Below are 17,831 nucleotides of genomic sequence, written 5' to 3'. Positions count from 1 at the left end.
CCCACACACTGCTAGAAGGGCAAATATTTTTTCAGAGCTAGATGCAGACAAAAAATTATTTTCAGTTTGCAACCTGATGGAGGTCAGTATAGATGGACTAATAGAACAAGTCCCACGCACAGCTAGAAGCCCAAATATTTTTTCAGAGGTAGATGCAGAAAAAAATTATATTCAGTTTGCAACCTGATGGAGGTCTGTATAGATGGATTAATAGAACAAGTCCCACACACAGCTAGAAGCCCAATATTTTTTCAGAGGTAGATGCAGAAAAAATATATATTCAGTTTGCAACCTGATGAGGTCAGTATAGATGGACTAATAGAGAAAGTCCCACACACTGCTAGAAGGCCAAATATTTTTTCAGAGCTAGATGCAGACAAAAAAATATTTTTAATTTGCAACCTGATGGAGGTCAGTATAGATGGACTAATAGAGAAAGTCCCACACACTGCTAGAAGGCCAAATATTTTTTCAGAGCTGGATGCAGATAAAAATTATTTTTAATTTGCAACCTGATGGAGGTCAGTATAGATGGACTAATAGAGAAAGTCCCACACACTGCTAGAAGGCCAAATATTTTTTCAGAGCTAGATGCAGAAAAAAATTATATTCAGTTTGCAACCTGATGGAGGTCAGTATAGATGGACTAATAGAGAAAGTCCCACACACTGCTAGAAGGCCAAATATTTTTTCAGAGGTAGATGCAGAAAAAAAATATATTCAGTTTGCAACCTGATGGAGGTCAGTATAGATGGACTAATAGAGAAAGTCCCACACACTGCTAGAAGGCCAAATATTTTTTCAGAGGTAGATGCAGATAAAAATTATTTTTAATTTGCAACCTGATGGAGGTCAGTATAGATGGACTAATAGAGAAAGTCCCACACACAGCTAGAAGCCCAAATATTTTTTCAGAGCTAGATGCAGAAAAAAATTATATTCAGTTTGCAACCTGATGGAGGTCAGTATAGATGGATTAATAGAACAAGTCCCACACACAGCTAGAAGCCCAATATTTTTTCAGAGGTAGATGCAGAAAAAAAATATATTCAGTTTGCAACCTGATGGAGGTCAGTATAGATGGACTAATAGAGAAAGTCCCACACACTGCTAGAAGGCCAAATATTTTTTCAGAGCTAGATGCAGACAAAAAATTATTTTTAATTTGCAACCTGATGGAGGTCAGTATAGATGGACTAATAGAGAAAGTCCCACACACTGCTAGAAGGCCAAATATTTTTTCAGAACTGGATGCAGATAAAAATTATTTTTAATTTGCAACCTGATGGAGGTCAGTATAGATGGACTAATAGAGAAAGTCCCACACACTGCTAGAAGGCCAAATATTTTTTCAGAGCTAGATGCAGAAAAAAATTATATTCAGTTTGCAACCTGATGGAGGTCAGTATAGATGGACTAATAGAGAAAGTCCCACACACTGCTAGAAGGCCAAATATTTTTTCAGAGGTAGATGCAGAAAAAAAATATATTCAGTTTGCAACCTGATGGAGGTCAGTATAGATGGACTAATAGAGAAAGTCCCACACACTGCTAGAAGGCCAAATATTTTTTCAGAGGTAGATGCAGATAAAAATTATTTTTAATTTGCAACCTGATGGAGGTCAGTATAGATGGACTAATAGAGAAAGTCCCACACACAGCTAGAAGCCCAAATATTTTTTCAGAGCTAGATGCAGAAAAAAATTATATTCAGTTTGCAACCTGATGGAGGTCAGTATAGATGGATTAATAGAACAAGTCCCACACACAGCTAGAAGCCCAATATTTTTTCAGAGGTAGATGCAGAAAAAAAATATATTCAGTTTGCAACCTGATGGAGGTCAGTATAGATGGACTAATAGAGAAAGTCCCACACACTGCTAGAAGGCCAAATATTTTTTCAGAGCTAGATGCAGACAAAAAATTATTTTTAATTTGCAACCTGATGGAGGTCAGTATAGATGGACTAATAGAGAAAGTCCCACACACTGCTAGAAGGCCAAATATTTTTTCAGAACTGGATGCAGATAAAAATTATTTTTAATTTGCAACCTGATGGAGGTCAGTATAGATGGACTAATAGAGAAAGTCCCACACACTGCTAGAAGGCCAAATATTTTTTCAGAGCTAGATGCAGAAAAAAATTATATTCAGTTTGCAACCTGATGGAGGTCTGTATAGATGGATTAATAGAACAAGTCCCACACACAGCTAGAAGCCCAATATTTTTTCAGAGGTAGATGCAGAAAAAAAATATATTCAGTTTGCAACCTGATGGAGGTCAGTATAGATGGACTAATAGAGAAAGTCCCACACACTGCTAGAAGGCCAAATATTTTTTCAGAGGTAGATGCAGAAAAAAAATATATTCAGTTTGCAACCTGATGGAGGTCAGTATAGATGGACTAATAGAGAAAGTCCCACACACTGCTAGAAGGCCAAATATTTTTTCAGAGGTAGATGCAGATAAAAATTATTTTTAATTTGCAACCTGATGGAGGTCAGTATAGATGGACTAATAGAGAAAGTCCCACACACTGCTAGAAGGGCAAATATTTTTTCAGAGCTAGATGCAGACAAAAAATTATTTTCAGTTTGCAACCTGCTGGAGGTCAGTATAGATGGACTAATAGAACAAGTCCCACACACAGCTAGAAGCCCAAATATTTTTTCAGAGGTAGATGCAGAAAAAAATTATATTCAGTTTGCAACCTGATGGAGGTCTGTATAGATGGATTAATAGAACAAGTCCCACACACAGCTAGAAGCCCAATATTTTTTCAGAGGTAGATGCAGAAAAAAAATATATTCAGTTTGCAACCTGATGAGGTCAGTATAGATGGACTAATAGAGAAAGTCCCACACACTGCTAGAAGGCCAAATATTTTTTCAGAGCTAGATGCAGACAAAAAAATATTTTTAATTTGCAACCTGATGGAGGTCAGTATAGATGGACTAATAGAGAAAGTCCCACACACTGCTAGAAGGCCAAATATTTTTTCAGAGCTGGATGCAGATAAAAATTATTTTTAATTTGCAACCTGATGGAGGTCAGTATAGATGGACTAATAGAGAAAGTCCCACACACTGCTAGAAGGCCAAATATTTTTTCAGAGCTAGATGCAGAAAAAAATTATATTCAGTTTGCAACCTGATGGAGGTCAGTATAGATGGACTAATAGAGAAAGTCCCACACACTGCTAGAAGGCCAAATATTTTTTCAGAGGTAGATGCAGAAAAAAAATATATTCAGTTTGCAACCTGATGGAGGTCAGTATAGATGGACTAATAGAGAAAGTCCCACACACTGCTAGAAGGCCAAATATTTTTTCAGAGGTAGATGCAGATAAAAATTATTTTTAATTTGCAACCTGATGGAGGTCAGTATAGATGGACTAATAGAGAAAGTCCCACACACAGCTAGAAGCCCAAATATTTTTTCAGAGCTAGATGCAGAAAAAAATTATATTCAGTTTGCAACCTGATGGAGGTCAGTATAGATGGATTAATAGAACAAGTCCCACACACAGCTAGAAGCCCAATATTTTTTCAGAGGTAGATGCAGAAAAAAAATATATTCAGTTTGCAACCTGATGGAGGTCAGTATAGATGGACTAATAGAGAAAGTCCCACACACTGCTAGAAGGCCAAATATTTTTTCAGAGCTAGATGCAGACAAAAAATTATTTTTAATTTGCAACCTGATGGAGGTCAGTATAGATGGACTAATAGAGAAAGTCCCACACACTGCTAGAAGGCCAAATATTTTTTCAGAGGTAGATGCAGATAAAAATTATTTTTAATTTGCAACCTGATGGAGGTCAGTATAGATGGACTAATAGAGAAAGTCCCACACACTGCTAGAAGGGCAAATATTTTTTCAGAGCTAGATGCAGACAAAAAATTATTTTCAGTTTGCAACCTGATGGAGGTCAGTATAGATGGACTAATAGAACAAGTCCCACGCACAGCTAGAAGCCCAAATATTTTTTCAGAGGTAGATGCAGAAAAAAATTATATTCAGTTTGCAACCTGATGGAGGTCTGTATAGATGGATTAATAGAACAAGTCCCACACACAGCTAGAAGCCCAATATTTTTTCAGAGGTAGATGCAGAAAAAATATATATTCAGTTTGCAACCTGATGAGGTCAGTATAGATGGACTAATAGAGAAAGTCCCACACACTGCTAGAAGGCCAAATATTTTTTCAGAGCTAGATGCAGACAAAAAAATATTTTTAATTTGCAACCTGATGGAGGTCAGTATAGATGGACTAATAGAGAAAGTCCCACACACTGCTAGAAGGCCAAATATTTTTTCAGAGCTGGATGCAGATAAAAATTATTTTTAATTTGCAACCTGATGGAGGTCAGTATAGATGGACTAATAGAGAAAGTCCCACACACTGCTAGAAGGCCAAATATTTTTTCAGAGCTAGATGCAGAAAAAAATTATATTCAGTTTGCAACCTGATGGAGGTCAGTATAGATGGACTAATAGAGAAAGTCCCACACACTGCTAGAAGGCCAAATATTTTTTCAGAGGTAGATGCAGAAAAAAAATATATTCAGTTTGCAACCTGATGGAGGTCAGTATAGATGGACTAATAGAGAAAGTCCCACACACTGCTAGAAGGCCAAATATTTTTTCAGAGGTAGATGCAGATAAAAATTATTTTTAATTTGCAACCTGATGGAGGTCAGTATAGATGGACTAATAGAGAAAGTCCCACACACAGCTAGAAGCCCAAATATTTTTTCAGAGCTAGATGCAGAAAAAAATTATATTCAGTTTGCAACCTGATGGAGGTCAGTATAGATGGATTAATAGAACAAGTCCCACACACAGCTAGAAGCCCAATATTTTTTCAGAGGTAGATGCAGAAAAAAAATATATTCAGTTTGCAACCTGATGGAGGTCAGTATAGATGGACTAATAGAGAAAGTCCCACACACTGCTAGAAGGCCAAATATTTTTTCAGAGCTAGATGCAGACAAAAAATTATTTTTAATTTGCAACCTGATGGAGGTCAGTATAGATGGACTAATAGAGAAAGTCCCACACACTGCTAGAAGGCCAAATATTTTTTCAGAACTGGATGCAGATAAAAATTATTTTTAATTTGCAACCTGATGGAGGTCAGTATAGATGGACTAATAGAGAAAGTCCCACACACTGCTAGAAGGCCAAATATTTTTTCAGAGCTAGATGCAGAAAAAAATTATATTCAGTTTGCAACCTGATGGAGGTCAGTATAGATGGACTAATAGAGAAAGTCCCACACACTGCTAGAAGGCCAAATATTTTTTCAGAGGTAGATGCAGAAAAAAAATATATTCAGTTTGCAACCTGATGGAGGTCAGTATAGATGGACTAATAGAGAAAGTCCCACACACTGCTAGAAGGCCAAATATTTTTTCAGAGGTAGATGCAGATAAAAATTATTTTTAATTTGCAACCTGATGGAGGTCAGTATAGATGGACTAATAGAGAAAGTCCCACACACAGCTAGAAGCCCAAATATTTTTTCAGAGCTAGATGCAGAAAAAAATTATATTCAGTTTGCAACCTGATGGAGGTCAGTATAGATGGATTAATAGAACAAGTCCCACACACAGCTAGAAGCCCAATATTTTTTCAGAGGTAGATGCAGAAAAAAAATATATTCAGTTTGCAACCTGATGGAGGTCAGTATAGATGGACTAATAGAGAAAGTCCCACACACTGCTAGAAGGCCAAATATTTTTTCAGAGCTAGATGCAGACAAAAAATTATTTTTAATTTGCAACCTGATGGAGGTCAGTATAGATGGACTAATAGAGAAAGTCCCACACACTGCTAGAAGGCCAAATATTTTTTCAGAACTGGATGCAGATAAAAATTATTTTTAATTTGCAACCTGATGGAGGTCAGTATAGATGGACTAATAGAGAAAGTCCCACACACTGCTAGAAGGCCAAATATTTTTTCAGAGCTAGATGCAGAAAAAAATTATATTCAGTTTGCAACCTGATGGAGGTCAGTATAGATGGACTAATAGAACAAGTCCCACACACAGCTAGAAGCCCAAATATTTTTTCAGAGGTAGATGCAAATAAAAATTCTTTTTAATTTGCAACCTGATGAAGGTCAGTATAGATGGACTAATAGAACAAGTCCCACACACAGCTAGAAGCCCAAATATTTTTTCAGAGGTAGATGCAGAAAAAAATTATATTCAGTTTGCAACCTGATGGAGGTCTGTATAGATGGATTAATAGAACAAGTCCCACACACAGCTAGAAGCCCAATATTTTTTCAGAGGTAGATGCAGAAAAAAAATATATTCAGTTTGCAACCTGATGAGGTCAGTATAGATGGACTAATAGAGAAAGTCCCACACACTGCTAGAAGCCCAAATATTTTTTCAGAGCTAGATGCAGAAAAAAATTATATTCAATTTGCAACCTGATGGAGGTCAGTATAGATGGACTAATAGAATGATGCTATGCCCAAAAGATTTTACTTCACTAGGTGCAGTAAAAAAATTGGTATTCTATACACAGGTGGTATATCTTGCAACACAGATAGGCTACTCCACTGACTAACACACTCTGCAATAGGCCAAAAAGGATTAGCTTTGCTAGATTCAGCCAAATGCTGTGAAAAAAACTTGCACAGCACTGGCACAGACCTGCCTGGCAAAAACTGATAGGAACTGATGTAACCTAGTCCTGAAAAGGACTGCAATTACAATTAGTCTTTACTCCCACAATCTATCTATTTAAGAGCACAGACCTGCCTGATAAAAGTCGTAGGAAATGCTGTAACCTAGTCCTTAAAAGGACTGCAATCACAACTATTCCCTACTCCCAAGCTATCTGTAGATTTGTGCGAAAATTGGCTTGAAATTAACAAGGTATAGCGCACACAGCAACAGCGGTTCCGTCTAACACGCAGCTGTAGCAGTGAGAAAATGGTGGCGACGGGGAAAATGGCTTGGTCTTATAGGGCAAGGACATGTGACATACACTGCCAATGACACATGCCCTTGCTTGTGTGAAAAACAGCAGTTCGCTCCGTGTGTGCGCTGCTGATAGGCTGACAGATTGCACCTCCCCACTGCAAATGCGGGAAAGAGAAAAAAAAATGGAGATCTTCATTATTCCTACAGAGATCCATCCCCTGCCCCTCCCCCCACCCCGCTGTACACTCAAACTGCGTATTAACATTAATTTTCATCATTACTGAGAAAAAATCCAGTTATGATTTTGGTGCACGAACAGTTATCGAACATAACCTCGAACAGCCGAATTTTTCTCAAATCGTTCGTGTTCGCCGAACGGCTCGAACACCGCCCAAAACAGCTCGAATTTGAGATTGGCGAACAGTTCGAGTAGAACAACGCTCTAATAGTGACACCAATTTGTGGGAACCACCACAGCCTCCCGACTCGCGTTTTGCACTCAATGCTTTGTCAAGGGGAGTGTAGACTAAAATATTTATTATGCTTTGTCGGTGGCTATTTTCTGTATTGATATAAGAAAATCTGATTTTGTAATCATGCTTGGAATCTTACCTTGGTTACCATCACTCCTTGTTTCTTTACTTGAATAATCCTCTTTGTACAATCTTTATATATGCATCACTTTTTCTTTGTGGTACATGACTTTTTAACATAATTTTGTCAATAAAATATGATTGATTTTATATTTATTCTTGCTAGTGGTTTTTGGGTATCAAATATCCAGGTATAGGCTAGTATAAGAAAAAGTAACATTAGCTTATGATTTCTAATTTTTTACAGCACACCTCAGGTATGCAGATCATTTGCCATAATCATCCCAAATGCACAAAGTGGCTAAATCGAGTAGATTTCCACCCAACTTTCCCCCTCCAACAGCTGGACCTTTTTTAATAGGTTTTCCATAAAACTCTTAGGCAGGGAAGCAAATTTTGCCACTAACTGGCTTGGTTTTGTGCTGTGATTAATAGCCATGTGTTTTTCTACAGGTAAATCATGTAAAATAAACATGCTACTGCTTCACCTACAGTTGAAATCAGAAGTTTACATACACTATATAAAAAGACACATATGCATGTTTTTCTCAATATCTGACATGAAATCAGAATAAACCTTTCCCGTATTAGGTCAATTAGGATTACCATAATGTTTAATATTTGCCAAATGCCAGAATAATGAGAGAGAGAGAATGTTTTAAGGCATTTTTATTACTTACTGCAAAGTCAAAAGTTTACATACACTAAGATTACTATGCCTTTAAACAATTCTGGACTGCCCATATGATGATGTCATGTGTTTGGAAGCTTTTTTGTCATCATCTGAGTTAATTAGAAACACACCTGTGGATGTATTTTAATGCACATCTGAAACACACTGCTTCTTTGTGTAGTATCATGGGAAAGTCTAAAGAAATCAACCAAGATATCAGGAAGAGAATTGTGGACTTGCACAAGTCTGACTCATCCTTGGGTACAATTTCAAGATACCTGAAGGTGCCTCGTTCATCTGTACAAACAATTATACGCAAGTACAAACAAGATGGGAATGTCCAGCCATCATACCACTCAGGAAGGAGACAGGTTCTGTGTCCCAGAGATGAATGTGCTTTGGTCCGACATGTGCATATCAACCCAAGGACAAAAGCAAAAGACCTTGTGAAGATGATGGTGGAAGTTGGTAAGATTGTGTCAATATCCACAGTGAAACGAGTACTGAATCAACATGGGCTGAAAGGCCACTTTGCTAGGAAGAAGCCATCACTCCAAAAGAAATATAAAAAAGCCAGATTAAGTTTTGCAAATGCACACAAGAACAAATACCTTAATTTTTGGAGACATGTCCTGTGGTCAGATGAAACTAAAATGTAACTTTTTTTGCATAATGACCAGCGTTACATTTGGAGGAAAAAGAGAAAAGCTTGGAAGCCTAGAAACACCATCCCAACTGTGAAACACGGGGGTAGCAGCATCATTTTGTGGGTTTGTTTTGCTGCAAGAGAGACTGGGGCACTTCACAAAATAGATGGCAATACTGAAGTAAAAGCTTGGGCAGAAATGGGTCTTCCAAATGGACATTGAGCCGAAGCATACTGCCAAAATGGTAACAAAGTGGTTGAAGGATAACAAAGTCAATGTTTTGGAGTGGCCATCACAAAGCCCTGACCTCAATCCTATTGAAAATTTATGGGCAAAGATAAAAAGGCAGGTGTGAGCAAGGCGACCTACAAACCTGGATCAGTTACATCAGTTTTGTCAGGAGGAATGAGCCCAAATTCCGACCAACTATTGTGAGAAGCTTGTGGAAGGATATCCCAAATGTTTGACCCAAGTCATTCAGTTTAAGAGCAATGGTACCAAATACTTATGAAATGTATGTAAACTTTTGTCTTTGGAGTAAGTAATAACAATGCCTTAAAACATTCTCTCTCTCTCTCTCTCTCTCTCTCATTATTCTGGCATTCAGCAAATATTAAAAATTATAGTAATCCTAATTGACCTAAAACGGGAAAGGTTTATTCTGATTTCATGTCAGATATTGAGAAAAATATGCATATGTGTCTTTTTATATAGTGTATGGAAACTTCTGGTTTCAACTGTATGTAAAGTGTGCAGACAATACCTGAATTGCAAAACTGTTGTAGTTTATGGTTAAGGCATGTGTGCTTTTCAGCGTAACCTAAAGCAGGAACTTGGATAAAAATATCACCCCTTCAAACATTTATGACAATATTTGCACATACAGTATATATTCCTATGTTAAGGTAACATTTCAAAATTCCGCTTTACAAACCATGCAGATGTGTTTCATGCTCTGTAACACTGGATTTATATAAGGATTACTTTAATTTTCTTTTAACTTTTTATGTGTGTGTTCCCAAAAGTATTATATTAGTCACTGTTTTGTACAAAATGACAGCTTAAAGGGAAATATTCTTTGAACAGATGATAAACCCTGGAGGGATCGTCATTGGTGGTTAAGGAACCTAAGACCGCCTCCACTAAGACCAACGTCCAATCAAACACAGCGTGGGCCTCTTCCACTCAAACGATCAGTTAGCACAGAGAGATATGTAGAGACCCTGGTCGTTGCTGACAAAATGATGATTGGCTATCATGGGAGAAGGGACATTGAACAGTATATCCTCGCTATCATGAACATTGTAAGTATTACACCCAGACCAAATATTAGGATATTTAGAGAGAACCTGTGAAGCGATTTATGCTGCACAAACCACAAGCAGCATGAATCGCAACCTGACTGCATGCTCCGGTATTCCGGAGAAAATATACTTTGAAAATCCTAAATAAAATTGACAGGTCTCTCCCTATGTACATGTGAGGGAGAGACCCATCAGTCATTTGCGGTGCTGCTGGTAAGAGCCAGCCAGGAGCGTTCAAAATACACTGCTCAAAAAAATAAAGGAACACTCAAATAACACATCCTAGATCTGAATGAATGAAATATTCTCATTGAATACTTTGTTCTGTACAAAGTTGAATGTGCTGACAACAAAATCACACAAAACTCATCAATGGAAATCAAATTGATTAACCAATGGAGGCCTGGATGTGGAGTCACCCCCAAAATTAAAGTGGAAAAACACTACAGGCTGATCCAACTTTGATGTAATGTCCTTAAAACAAGTCAAAATTTGACTCAGTATTGTGTGTGGCCTCCACGTGCCTGTGTGACCTCCCTACAACGCCTGGGCATGCTCCTGATGAGGTTGCGGATGGTCTCCTGTGGGATCTCCTCCAAGACCTGGACTAAAGCATTGGCCAAATCCTGGACAGTCTGTGGTGCAACGTGACTTTGGTGGATGGAGCGAGACATGATGTCCCAGATGTGCTCAATCGGATTCAGGTCTGGGGAACGGGCGGGCCAGTCCATAGCTTCAATGCTTTCATCTTGCAGGAACTGCTGACACACTCCAGCCACATGAGGTTTGGCATTGTCGTGCATTAGGAGCAACCCAGGGCCAACCGCACCAGCATATGGTCTCACAAGTGGTCTGAGGATCTCATCTCGGTACCTAATGGCAGTCAGGCTACCTCTGGCGAGCACATGGAGGGCTGTGCGGCCCTCCAAAGAAATGCCACCCCACACTGACCCACTGCCAAACCGGTCATGCTGAAGGATGTTGCAGGCAGCAGATCGCTCTCCACGGCGTCTCCAGACTCTGTCACGTCTGTCACATGTGCTCAGTGTGAACCTGCTTTCATCTGTGAAGAGCACAGGGCACCAGTGGCGACTTTGCCAATCCTGGTGTTCTGTGGCAAATGCCAAGCGTCCTGCACGGTGTTGGGCTCTGAGCACAACCCCCATCTGTGGACGTCGGGCCCTCATACCACCCTCATGGAGTCGGTTTCTAACCGTTTGTGCAGACACATGCACATTTATGGCGTGCTGGAGGTCATTTTGCAGGGCTCTGGCAGTGCTCCTCTTGTTCCCACTTGCACAAAGGCGGAGGTAGCGGTCCTGCTGCTGGGTTGTTGCCCTCCTACGGCCCCCTCCACGTCTCCTGGTGTACTGGCCTGTCTCCTGGTAGCGCCTTCAAGCTCTGGACACTGCGCTGACAGACACAGCTAACCTTCTTGCCACAGCTCGCATTGATGTGCCATCCTGAATGAGCTGCACTACCTGAGCAACTTCTGTGGGTTGTAGAGTCCGTCTCATGCTACCACGAGTGTGAAAGCACAACCAACATTCAAAAGTGACCAAAACATCAGCCAGAAAGCATTGGTACTGAGTTGTGGTCTGTGGTCCCCACTTGCAGAACCACTCCTTTATTGAGGGTGTCTTGATAATTGCCAATAATTTCCATCTATTGTCAATTCCATTTGCACAACATCATGTGAAATTGATTGTCAATCAGTGTTGCTTCCTAAGTGGACAGTTTGATTTCACAGAAGTTTGATTTACTTGGAGTTATATTCTGTTGTTTAAGTGTTCCCTTTATTTTTTTGAGCAGTGTATATAATCACTGAAATGCCAGAGCGATTCAGAGAATAATATACCTGGCTGCATAAGACTGCAATTTGGACAGCATGAATCGCCTAACAGGTTCCCTTAAAGGGAATCTGCCAGTAGGATCATCTGTCCTAAGCCGTCTACATGGGCATGTAGGACATAGGAAGCTGCATAAAATGATCCCTTTATATGTGTGATCCAATGTCTTATTACAGAAAAATCCACATTTTTCTTATTATGTAAATGAGCTGTTAAGATCTATGGGCCGGACATAGATTTTACTGAGAATTTGCTTCCAGAGATTATTTTAAAAGAAAGGGGCATTAATTAGCATTGTGAGACATATAATGACTGAGAGTCTGCTCTCCTGTTCTGCATGTCTTACACTGGTTATTGTCACGCCCGCAGGTTGTGGATGTGGTTTGTGAACCCACTGTGCCACAGGGCCGGGCCTGCCTAGGAAGGGGCACAGCTAAACAGCTACCTGGTGTTCACTGGAGCTCCTGATGTTAGAAACAGACTGGGCTGCAGGTAGCCGCCAGGTACCATTCCTAGGCATAACCCGGTACAGCAGCTGCCGATCCCAGTGGTCGGGTTCACTGACACAGACTCAGGCTATGTTCAGACTGGGCTGATTCAGAAACTGGTTTTAGCAGTCTGAATACATGGGATACTTGGTTAGGAACACGTTCTCACACATCGGTCTTGGATACTGGTTCAGGGACTAGACTCACACAGACCTCGGATTCAGGAAGGACTAGCCACACACAGAACAGAGGACAGGTTCTGGCACACACTGACCAAGAACTAATAACTCACAAGGGGAAGAAACTACACACTCTTTATTTTTTTTTAATATAGCACCAACATATTCCGTAGCGCTTTACATACACTATCATTGCTGTCCCCATTGGGGCTCACAATCTACATTCCCTATCAGTATGTCTTTGGAGTGTGGGAGAAAACCGGAGAACCCAGAGGAAACCCACATAAACACAGGGAGAATATACAAACTCCTTGCAGATATTGTCCTTGGTGGGATTTGAACCCAGGACCTCAGCACTGCAAGGCTGCAGTGCTAACCACTGAGCCACCGTGCTGCACACTAAAGATTACTGGACAAATGGGGTGACACAGGATAAGGGGAAAACTAACAGACTAAGAACGTGGGACTTGGCAACATACAGTTGCACACACCAACACCACTAACAAATTAACAGTAGGGGTTGCTCAGGCACCTCCCTATTGATTAGTGTGCCTTTTGTACACAGATGCCTCTGCAGGGTATCGTGCTACTGCACAGCCCTATACAGGACCATTTAATATTTTTTCCCCCCTCTCCATTCCAGTACTTTTGTTCCCCTGATGAGGCCTTGGCACTAAGGCTGAAACACATAGCAACGCGCAGCAACTTTGCGGGACACATATTATAGGTCCACACTTGAGTACTGCCCTTGTTAGGGCAGGAGTCTTTGCCTGGGGCACAACAGGGGACATCAGGGCTCCCTTATAATTCCCCTTCCTCAGCGCCTTTCTCCCTGGGCCATACGGACTACTAAGGTTATGGGTGAGATCCTTCCATATTTAACCTGCACTATTATCGTCGTGGGCACTTTTTGCACTTTAGCACAATTTTTGTGTACTTATTTTGTGATGTTTTAACCCTGTATGGTTTATGTGTTTACGGGAGCATGGCTGCTCTTTTATGCATCAGTCATTAAAAGTTAATTTTTATTCGTACTCTCATTGCTACATTCATATGTAGATCTATGTCTGGAACAGCTCATTTACATTTAAGAAAAACGTGGATTTCTCTGGAATAAGACTTTGGATCAGAGATATCAAGATATCATTTTATTCAGCTTCCTATGACCTACATGTTCATATAGACGGCTTAGGAGGGTTGATCCTACTGACAGATTCCCTTTAAATGTTTTCTTTAAAGTTATCTTTATATTCTGCCTTTGTTCCATTGATTTTAAGACTGATGTTTTCTTGTTTCCTGGAGGTCAGGTTGCCAAACTTTTCCAGGACTCTAGTCTGGGGAACATTGTGAACATAATGGTGACCAGGTTAATCCTCTTGACTGAAGACCAGGTGAATTTTAAACGATATTAATATAATGAATACATTCAAGCCCAAACCAATTTTATCATTTTCCACTGTAATTAAATGTGACTATTGCTCTAGAATTTACTTTTACACATAAAGCCATAAATTGCTAATTGGTTCATGCGATTTAATGCTAGCCCATTCACTTATTCAACAGCCCACTCTGGAAATTAATCACCATGCTGGAAAGTCTCTTGACAGTTTCTGTCGGTGGCAAAAGTCTATTGTAAGCCGTAACGGGAATGCAATCACCGACAATGGAATTGCTGATCACGACACTGCTGTCTTGATAACCAGGTACAGAAACTAAAATGGAGCATAGAAATGTAAGGCTGCATTAACACCCAGCAGTCATGCTGTGGCTGAAAACTACCATCTTTCTACTCTTTTGCTGCTTGGCTTTCAGTCATGGAGGCACAGCCGATGCGGCTTCAGTTACCGCTCAGTGCATAGAGAACGGCGGCTCTGACCTCGCCCCAGCACTGACTGACAGCCGGCTTAGTTCTGTTGGACTGCTGAGCCGGCTGTCAGTCACTGCCAGGGGTGTGAGTACAGCCACTGCTAACTATGTACTGAGCGGTGACTGAAGCCGCACCTGCCGTGGATGAAAGCCGAAGCCTGTCGGGAGAGATAAAGTTTCCTTCCGGTAGCCGAACCTTCAGTGCGGCGTCCACACGGCTTTAGAATGTAATTAACCTGAAGATTAACCCCATATCTGGAGGTTAAAAGCATTTTTTACATGACAAGTTTCCTTTAAGTGCCTTTGATTTGCAAAGAATCAGAGTTGTTTTATACTTTCACACTTTACATACACAAGATCCCACACTCAAAAACAAGGAGAACTGTGTAAAAATTGTTTTATGCCCATTATGTCAGCCCAACCTAGCACAGCTTGGTTGTTTGGTATTTGCTTAGTTATTAGATTGTTCTCCCCAAAATCCAGAAACGTAAATAGACACACCTTTATTCTGAATTTCAGAATCCTTCCAGCAAATGTTAGTGCAGAAAATAAAATTGATGAGTTAATGCATCTCACATTATTGAACTAGTTTCCAGTGATTGTGTGTCTGTTTTCTTTCAGATATGACATTTGTATTTACAAAAATAAGCCATGTGGAACTCTTGGTAAGAAATAAAAAAGTAACGCCCCTGGCGGAGGGTGCATATTATTCTTCTCCACTTAGATTAAGCATTGAATAACGAAAATTTTGATCATACATGTCACCTAAAGACACTGGAGAAAACAAATCTGTTTCCTGGAGTTACAGTATAAAAAATGTAAATGGACAACGTCCATTGACAGATTTATATAAACTATGGGATGAAAGAATAACTGCTGTAAATTATAGTAATATTAGAATTATCCAAAACATCCTGGCATTATACTATGCACAAGGCCTTATGCTGAATGCATTTATATGGAATCATTGAACTCCAAGGTGACTCCTAATATATTTTTTTACAAATTATTGTAAGTACACCCAATGTCCTAACATCCTTTGGGGGCCCCGTTGCAAAATCTTCAACAGAGCCCCCAACTAACAGGGGTCTTTTATAATAGAGGCCAAATGGATTTTATGGACTGCCCTAGTCTTCGGGGCTCGGGTATGATTGCAGCCCTTGTACCCACTATAGTTAGGTTCCTAGGTATGCTATTTTATACAATAGTGGATGGGTACATTATTCCTCATAAAGTATATGAGAGATGCTTGCCTAAGAGCCGGTGCAGATGAGCATATTTGCTGTCCAACAAAACATCAGATCACACACACACCAATATTAGTGTATGGGGCCGTGCACATTTTTTCCTCGGCCAGAGACTGCCGAGGAAAAGATGTTGCATGCCCAAGTTTGATCTAATATTCAGATCGCATTCGGCCATGCAAGTCTATGAGTGCATGGGAAACATTGGACCGCACTCTGACATGTCCGTGCACTGACAAAATAGAGAAGATGGAGAATTTTTTTTCTCCATCTACTCCTCATCCGAGAGAATTGGATCACACTATGCTGACATGCTGATCAAATTCTGATCAGAGTTGTTTCAAAATGTTCTTTGCATAATCGACCCGAATCTCTCGGAAAAATCGACCAGCCTTACATAGATTAATTGACAAACATGAAATATCAACATTTAAAAAGAATCAATTAGCAAGATTTCACACTACAGACTATTTCTATGCCCATGTAGTGCTGTCAAAGAAAAATGCAGCAATACTGGAAGGCTGGGGAAGGCTGTGCTGTGTGGGAAATAGAGCTGGAGTGACAGAGGCTACAGATCTACAGCATCATTTACATATCAATTCACACGCTGATTTCTCAGTAACGAAGAAGTGGACTGACCATGTAAAGGTGTTGCTGGACTTGATTTTGAAAGAGCTACATACCCATATAAATAGTTTGGGAGTGAGATCCTGTTGATGGATTTCCTTTAAAAAAGAAATTCTGCAGCATCTGAGGTGCATATATTTATTTGCAACTATTGTGATGTAGAAACATATAATACTCAGTGCAGCTGGTTGGAAAGCTATATGTCAGTCAAACAGTGGTTTGTACACAAGGAACTTTGGAAACAGACTGTTAATGCAGGTTATGATGACCAGTCCATATGTGGCGTCACTCATTTAAAGAAGTTGTCCACTACTTACTGTTAATGAAAAAAGTTCCAGTAATTTGTACTTTATCTATGTAGTTGGCATTCACATATTTTTTAGAATGCTCTCAGTATGCAACATTGCACAAAATGAGATTTCCAGAAGAAAGATAACATGTTATACTCCCATAGATTTTCTGTCTATGTCACTATCTAGGTCTGGCACCCGTAGGTGGAATGTGTGAAAGAGAGAGGAGCTGCAGTATAAATGAAGATATTGGTCTTGCTACAGCCTTCACAATAGCACATGAGGTGGGACACACGTGAGTGAGTTCCATGTACTGTAATGTCTCCTATTTGCAAAAACTACTTGTAGTGAAGACCGTGGTCCAAAGCTCAATGCACATTTACATACAATACACTTTTTAACATTTTTATTTAACAATATAATGAAGAAGCAAGTGTAGTGGAAACATTGTTATAATCTAATGAGCATATAAGTTGTATGTTTACAAAACAAGCCCAGACTGAAATAGAGTCCAAGATACAAAGTGATCCATGATAAAAACTACATTTTATTACAACAATTAAAATAGAATAAAAAAGCAGAATGTCCACCAAGGGACACAGTGGTGACCATAAATATACAATAAAAGTACAAAAAAGGGGAATAGTAACCCCTAAAGGGTAGATAAGGTACAGTATAGTGTGAAGCTATCTATCACAGGCTAGTAATCCAATGGAAGCCCTGAAGTAAAATGCCCCCCTCTCTTAAATATCAATAGAAATAGTATACTGCCAAGACAGATAAAGTAATCAGGATTAGTGTCCATATGGAGATAAAGTAAGGTACATGGAGGCAAAAGGGTATGTAGATGCCTGGAAAAGGCCAGTGCCTGTGGATATAGTAAAAGAGCAGTATAGCCGCAATACCTGTATATAAAGTGGTAGGAATGGTGCACAATCATAAGTAAAAAAGGTTTTTTTTCCTGTTCACCTGTCCCTTTGTGCCTGGCTGCAATCCCAAAGAGTCCAATAGAAATATGAAGAAATCCGGCACCAAAGCAATATGTTCCAAAGCTTTATTCCAAAAAGTTCTTAGGTATAAAAACACAGGCCAACATTTTTTGGAGGTGGAGGGCTTAATCCA

General features: G+C 39.7%; 1 protein-coding gene across 2 annotated transcripts in view; it reads left to right on the top strand.

Moving 5' to 3' along the window:
* Positions 1-17,831, top strand: part of ADAMTS10 (ADAM metallopeptidase with thrombospondin type 1 motif 10) — a 337,007-nt gene that overhangs the window by 195,742 nt on the left and 123,434 nt on the right. For both annotated transcript variants that reach the window (XM_073686287.1, XM_073686289.1), the window contains 5 exons: positions 9,948-10,165; positions 13,990-14,073; positions 14,246-14,385; positions 15,170-15,213; positions 16,899-17,004. In XM_073686287.1, the coding sequence (XP_073542388.1) occupies positions 9,948-10,165; positions 13,990-14,073; positions 14,246-14,385; positions 15,170-15,213; positions 16,899-17,004 (592 nt within the window). The remainder of the gene's footprint in view (positions 1-9,947; positions 10,166-13,989; positions 14,074-14,245; positions 14,386-15,169; positions 15,214-16,898; positions 17,005-17,831) is intronic.

This window comes from Phyllobates terribilis, unplaced genomic scaffold (assembly GCF_046119375.1).
Source record: "Phyllobates terribilis strain yellow unplaced genomic scaffold, ASM4611937v1 Scaffold_1__5_contigs__length_1240528914, whole genome shotgun sequence".
Taxonomy (NCBI): Eukaryota; Metazoa; Chordata; class Amphibia; order Anura; family Dendrobatidae; genus Phyllobates; species Phyllobates terribilis.
Note: the sequence above shows the minus strand (reverse complement) of the source record. Positions and strands in the feature narration are given on the sequence as shown.